This window comes from Scardinius erythrophthalmus, assembly GCF_964197995.2.
Source record: "Scardinius erythrophthalmus genome assembly, chromosome: 16".
NCBI classification, from domain to species: Eukaryota; Metazoa; Chordata; class Actinopteri; order Cypriniformes; family Leuciscidae; genus Scardinius; species Scardinius erythrophthalmus.
Genome location: NC_138236.1, coordinates 25795016 through 25802524, shown reverse-complemented (window position 1 = coordinate 25802524; position 7509 = coordinate 25795016). Strand labels below are relative to the sequence as shown.

The 7509-nt window shown below is 41.3% G+C and overlaps 1 protein-coding gene across 3 annotated transcripts in view; it reads right to left on the bottom strand.

Moving 5' to 3' along the window:
- Positions 1–2364: 2364 nt before the first annotated feature.
- fam131bb (family with sequence similarity 131 member Bb) overlaps positions 2365–7509 on the bottom strand; it is a 51364-nt gene continuing 46219 nt past the window's right edge. For 2 of the 3 annotated variants that reach the window (XM_081388576.1, XM_081388577.1), the window contains exon 8: positions 2365–3006. In XM_081388576.1, coding sequence (XP_081244702.1) covers positions 2776–3006 — 231 coding nt within the window. In that variant the 3' untranslated portion in view covers positions 2365–2775. The remainder of the gene's footprint in view (positions 3007–7509) is intronic. The other variant, XM_081388579.1, reaches the window with a different exon arrangement.

Sequence of the window (7509 nt, the reverse complement as noted above, 5' to 3'; positions counted from 1 at the left end):
AAACCAAAGAAATCCACGCAAGTAAAAGAAAATGGGAAATGTGGTATTAGAATTCTGCAAATACAATGGGGAAGTGTGACTTTGTGGCTCATAAATCAATTAGTTTCCAATCTAAAAGGCATCTGTCCTTCACCCAACAACCAATGCAAGTGCAAAAAGGTTTTTCAAACGTTTCTCTCCTTTAAGCAGCTAATCGAATCTCTAGACACACAGGGCTCACAGAGTAAGTCTCCGGCTCAGCTCAGAGTACTGAGGTCCAGTGCAAATATCTATAAAATGTTGTGTAGGACTCCAGAGCACAATGACAGACATCATGCATGCCAAACGACACACAGAGAAGGAAGCACGCTATGTTACAATCCAGTGTGAAATATATCCGCGGATGAAAAAGCTTGTTTCATTCCTCTTGTGAGGGCAAAAAATAAGCCAACACTTTAATTTGATGGTTCCTTTTGAACATTCTGTTGACTATAAGTAACATTGCAACTATATGTCCATAGTGTATTAGTAAACCATCTGCAAAATATCTGCTAACACTTTATTGTGATGCTCCCCCAACAGACATTCTACTGACTATAAGCAACTTTGCAACTCCATATAAACTTATTCTAACCCTAACCCAGTCTACTAATACTCGACTAACACTCTAAGTAAGGGTTAATGCCCTTCGAGGTGTCCATTGTCAGGTATTAATGGACGACGGCGAGGCGTGAACTGTCCGACGCGCAGCTTCGCCTCCGCCGAAGTCCATTAATACCTGACAATGGACACCTCGAAGGGCATTAACCCGCTTATACCATGGTCACTTGCCAAATAACACATTTTTAAAACATTTTACAATCGAAATCTAAAGTTTTTACAAACAATAACTTGGTTTCCCTGGTTACGCCTGATGGTTTATTTGACAACCGGAGATATTTATAGTCCGCTCAGCTCGTAGAACCCTTCAGTTTACTGCCTGTTGCTATGGTTACTCACAGCTGATTTGCCAGCGCATTTATTTATTAATTTCGAATGGTAAACAGTCAGTTTCACCAGAACTCCTTTACTAGGTGTCCTCTATCACTTTTTAACGGACACCCTGCAGCCAATCAGAATCGAGTATTCACCCAGACCATGGTATAACTAGAGTTAGTAGACATGTTGGTGCAACGTTAATTATAGTCAACAGAATGTGTTAAAGGGGCCGTCAAAATAAAGTGAAACCAAAAATAAATATTTAAAACATATTGCAAAATCTGCTAATAACCAACTTGTGACAGTTCGTACTACTTGAATCAAAATGGGGTTGGGATGTGATTTAATAATTTATAATTAGCTTAAGAACAATAGGATAGTCTGTTGTCAGGCAAAGGCAAAACATCATTAAAATTGAAAATCAAATCAATCTGTCATTTTCATTTTTCTTGGTTCCAGTGTTGTGTACTAGGTACAGCATTTTGGCCTTTGTAGAGCAAAAGTATAGAGTATATATTTGTACACTACCATTCAAAAGTTTGGGGTCAATAAGATTTGTGTGTATTTGTGTCATTGGTTCTTTCCTTTGAATAAGCTAGTGTGTTCAATTTAAAATTATTAATTGATCAAAAGGGACAGTAAAGATAAATGCTGTTTTTTAACTCGATATTCGTCAAAGAATCCTGAAAAAAATCTATTACCGTTTCCACAAAAATATTGACTTTTCAACAGTTGCTAATAAAATGAAATGTTTCTTGAGCAGCAAATCAGCATATTAGAATGATTTTGAAGGGTCATGTGACACTGAAGACTGGAGCAATGATACTGACAATTCAGCTTTGCATCACAGGAATAAATTACATCATTATTTTAAAATATATAAAAATAGAAAAAGGTTATTTTAAATCGTTATAATAATCCACAATATTACTGTTTTTGTTGAGTTTTTTTATCAAATAAATGCAGCCTTGATGACTAAAAGGTTCTTGCAAAAACATTAAAAAACTTTACAGACCCCAAACTTTTGAACCCTATGCACTTGTCTTTATGTGTATTTGAGTCTATGAGGGCTTGAATACCTTACATATAATATAAACAGCAGACAGAATTGTGTAGATTGTGCAGTGGCTTGTTTCAGTTGAACGATTTCCACATTTCACAGCCCTGAAACACTGAACTTGTGTTCCACCTAATAGCGTCAAAAACTTTCAAAAAAGGCCAAATGTAGTTGAAGAGGAAAAGAGAATTTGTGTGGTCAAATCACATCGATGTCATACGGTAAGCGTCTGTGTATGATCTGAAGTTCTGGAGGGCATGGAAAAAGCTTATGTTACTGTCTATTTTACAATTATATATTTCACTTTTTTTGTTGTTTTCTTAGAAAATAATTGTATTATTATCATCATTATGGTTTATTAACTATAGTTTATTGTCTTTATTTTGAATAACGAGAGCCATCACTCCTTGTAAAAGCATGCACATATTTAACCGAAAGTTCTTCATATTCATCTTCCTGAATTACATACCTCCGTCTCTATCGCTCCTTTCTTGGTGAGTTTTCCTCATTCTCTCCATTCCCAAGGAATTCCCAACTCCATTCTGTACCTTCCTTTTTCAGACATCCATAATATAAGGCTTAAAAAAATCATAATGTTCACGTACGCAGTGCAGTAACTGTCAGTTCTGCTTTTCCATTTTGGGTTCGAGCAGTCACTTGAATTTCACAATAGTGTTTGATTCCTGAAATAGGAGTTGATATTGTTTGATTATGCTGATTGAAATGTCTGTCAAAACCAGCTCAAGTCTCTCGCCGGCCACTTAGTTGGTTGCTGTGATGTCTACAGGCAAGGATTCTGACTCCTCCTCCTTCTCTTCAAGCTCTTCAATTACAGACGGTGAGACATCAGATGCCTTTCGCTCTGTGATAAAATCTCCAGGGGCTTGACCTGGACTGCTTCCTCCCATTGAGGTCACTTCCTCTCTCTGCGTCATTGGAGATGGAATTAATGTCACTGGTTCTGGTTCCATACATAACGTTATATCTTCCTCCTGGAAAAGAGGCTGGACATTAGTCTGGGTATGTGTCATTTCATTAAACGAAATTGCAAAACAAATGTTTTGTAAGTTTCCAAACAGGTTTTGTTTTGGGACACTAAAATAAACAGCACAATGTTAAAATTGCTATTATTACTTGTAGTAGTTCAGTTAAGTCATTTTTCAAGTTGTCACCCATAAAAAGTGTAAACAAAACATTTTTTGTTTGATCGACCCTAGGGGTGCGTTTCCTGTACAACGGCAAACTTGCTGTTAGTCTGATGCGTCATTGGAGAAATTGACTAGAGACTGGTTCCTGAAAACGTAGTAAAATGGTTGCACCTCTGTCGTTTGAACTACATTGTTCAACAGTCAGAATCAGAATGAGCTTTATTACCAAGTATGCTTTCACATACAAGGAATTTGTCTTGGAGACAGAAGCTTCCAGTGCACAGACAGAATCATGACAGCAACAAGACAGATAATAAAAAGTAAAATAAGTGAATAAATGCAGTATAAATTCATAAAATATACACAAAACAGACATGTATGTACAGGTATGTTTTATACAATGCAAGGGAATGGGAATAAGAGGTATGGTATGCTAAATAAATATAAGTATAAAATGAGACCGACAAGACCGGACAACAGGTGAGTGTGGATGGTGAGTAGAAGAGGTAATTAGGCAGTGACAGGTGCAACTGGTTAGAACTGGTGAACGGATGGGAGGAGCAGGTGCTGGTGCTGAGGGCATATTGGCAGAATCTGTGACAACATGTTTATTGCCCATGTGGGGGCATTTAGTTGTTCATGAGGTAGATGGCCTGAGGAAAGAAACTTTTCTTGTGCCTGGCTGTACAGAGCTCTGTAGCGCCAACCAGATGGCAACGGTTCAAAGAGGAAGTGTTCTGGGTGTGAGAGGTCCAGAGTGATTTTGCCAGCCTTTTTCTCACTTTGAATGAGTACAGTTCTTGGAGAGTGTGAAGGGGTGTACGGATGATTCTCCCAGCAGTCCGCTGTAGTATTCTGAGGTCTGATTTGGTAGCAGAGTCGACAGTTACCGAAGTGCAGAGGACAGACACTATGACTGCGGAGAAGAACTGCTGAAGCAGGTTGAACTTTCTCAGCTGGCAATGGAAGTCCAACCTCTGGCTGGGCGTTTTTCACAATTGAGTCAATGTGATTGTTCCACTTCAGGTCCTGAGAGTACATTTACATTTACGTGTCCGTGACGTCACCCATAGGTTTCTGAAGAGCATTTTTGAAGCCTAAAGTGGGCGGAGCCGGCCGTCGCCATCTTGGCCTTGCGTCACTCCCGGATAACAGAAAATAGGCAAACAGGCGGGGCGTGAGTGGAGCTGAGGAGCCTGGCTATCTGAAATCACCTCGACGTGATCGAGTTAGCTGATGATGTAAAGCCAATTAAACTTTCCTATTTTTGCCCTTCGAAATATTATAATAGTTAAAAGACATGGCTACAAGTGAGACTGTGTATTACTTCGAGAGTGTTTGTGTGTGACAGTGATTTATGTGCATACAGTACATTTCCGTCACTCTTTCATGGTCCGTCAGCGCGGCATTGCTCAAGTTCGTAGAGAGCTTATTCAGTCCATTTTAAATTCTGATTTTGGCCGTCTCTCAAATGGGTTAAACCATAGATATATTGCCTTTGAAGTGCAAGTAAATGCGCTAATAAAAACCCGCGCTCATTCATGTGCATTTATTGCATGGACGGAGAAAGCGCCGACGCCCGCATGATTTCATCTGACGGTACATAACGTTAAGCATATTATAATCCATCTGTTCCGTGAGAGCAGAACGAACGAGCATTTATTGACGTTTTAAATTTGAAAACCCCAAAAAGCAACGAAATTGTCAGACATCCATTAGTGCAGGTTCACGGAGGAAAACAACTGAAATACAGCGCTGGTTGTTCTCTCGAACGATAACGACGGAATCCAAAGACGTGGGCTTTGTATCCAAGTATTAAATTGTATGAAATAATCCCGAAAAAAAGCACAAACACTGCAGAGATGGCAAGTTAGCAGCTAACATTTGCTGAGGTGAAGTGACGGCTAGTAACAGCAGACAAACGGCTAGCACTGACAGCGGCAATCCATCTGTCACTCAAGTGGCCACTGGCCACACCCTTAAATTTAAATATTAATCAACTAAACGGACGAGTTATAAAATATTTCACCCCCCTCACAGTTGTTATGAAGGGCAAAATTAGCTGTATAGACCAAAGCCACATAGAGATCCAGGCTGTAAACATATTTTTTTCTGCTGTAAAGTTGGTAATTTTAACATGAGGGAGATACAGATTTGACTCACTTCTGCAGCCAGGCCAAGCGGCCAGTCAATGAATTGCAGTTTAACTCACTTCCGTGTTGGTTTCAAGAGAGAGACGGGGAGGTTGCCGCTTGTCAAGGACACATTGGTGTCTCACAGTGGATTCGAACCCGGGTCTCTCACACCAAAGGCCGTACACCCGACGTCTTATCCACTGCGCCACACCACCCAATTACGAGGCAGGTAGTAGTGCCCAGGAACCTGAATGACTCCACTGTTGTCACAGGGGGGAATGTTTGGGGCTTTCTCCTAAAGTCATCAATCATCTCCACTGTTTGGAGCGTGTTCAGCTCCAGGTTGTTGTGACTGCACCAGACTGTCAGCTCTTTAACCTCCTGTATGTAAGCAGACTCGTCACTGTCCTGGATGAGGCAAATGATTGCTAGGTCGTCTGCAAATTTCAGGAGCTTGACAGAGGGCTTTTGCTGTGCAGTCATTGGTGTAGAGCAGGGGTGCCCAACCCTGCTCCTGCCGATCGACTGTCCTGCACAGTTCATCTCCAACCCTAATCAAACATTTAATTTTCAAGTGATCCTGAAGACCTTAATTTGTTGCTTCAGGTGTGTTTGATTAGGGTTGGAGATAAACTGTGCAGGACAGTCGATCGGCAGGAGCAGGATTGGGCACCCCTGGTGTAGAGGGAGAAGAGCAGTGGGGAGAGCACACATCCTGTTGTGCTGATGTATAGGTGTAGGATGTGAATTATCCCAGTCTCACTAGCTGTTGCCTAGCTGTCAGAGAGCTTGGTTGTAGTTTTAGTTTGGTCTGGAGGAGTGTTGCGATGATGGTGTTGAAAGCTGAAATGAAGTCCACAAACAGGACCAGGTCTGTCGAGATGTTGCAGGATGTTGACTGAATCATCCACAGACCTGTTTGCCCGATAAGCAAAATGCAGGGGGTCAGGCAAGGGTCTAGTGATGTCTTCATGTGGGCCAGCATCAGTCTTACAAATGACCACAGATGTTAATATAACAGGTCTGTAGTCATTCAGTCCTGTGGTTTTGGGTTTCTTTGGGATGGGGATGATGGTGGAGCATTTGGACTTTGCATAGTTCCAGTTACCTATTGAAGATCTTTGTGGAGATAGGGGTCAGCTGGTCAGCACAGGATTTCAGACAGGCTGGTGAAACGCCATATGGGCCTGGTGCTTTTCTTGTCTTCTGTTGCTGGAAGACGCGGGACACATACTTTTCACAGATTGTAAGTGCAGGAGGGAGGGAAAGGTGGTTGCTGAAGGTGTTGATGAATGCATGGAGAGAAGGTCAGAACGGGTGTGGAGTGTGAACCAGTTTTTTAAAAACTGCAATAAACTCATTCAGGCCATCAGCCAGTTGTTGATTTGACAGAGTGCTGGGGGATAGTGTCTGTTTTTTCAGCTTTTCAGAGTATTTTTCTTAGCCACTCTGACCTCCTTTGTCAGTGTGTTTTGGCCTGATTATGCAAGACTCTGTCCCCACCTCTGTAGGCTTCTTCTTTGGCCTGATGAAGCTTTCTGAGTTTTGCTGTGAACCATGGTTTGTCATTGTTGTAGGTTGAATGAGTCCTTGTAGGAATGCAAATATCCTCACAGAAACTGATATATATTGTAGCAGTATATGTGAGCTCGTCCAGATCGATGGCAGCAGCTTCAAAAATACTCTAATCAGTACACTCGAAACAGGCTTGTAATGCCCGCTCCATCCAATGCCCATCTCTTTACAGTCTTTACTACAGTTTCAGATGATTTAAGTTTCTGCCTGTAGGTCAGTATGAGATGAACCTGATAGTGATCAGAGAGCCCCAAAGCTGAACAAAATGATATGCATCCTTTATTGTGGTGTGGCAGTGGTCCAGTATATTACTGTCCCTGGTAAGACATGTAAAGTGTTGTCTGTAATTTGGCAGTTCACAGGATAAATTTGCTTTATTAAAGTCACCAAGAATGATTATAAGCATATTATTATATGCTCCATGTCTGTGATCTGATCCTCCAGCTGTTACAGCGCTGCGTTCACACACGCTTGTGGAAGAATGTAAACACTTCTGAGAATGAACGAGGAAAACTCCAGCAGCGAGTAGTAAGGCTTACAGTTGATGAAGAGAACTTCTAGATCAGGACAGCACATCTTCATGAAACATTTTCATTGATGTAGAAGCATGTCCCACCGCCTCGCATTTTCCCTGCTC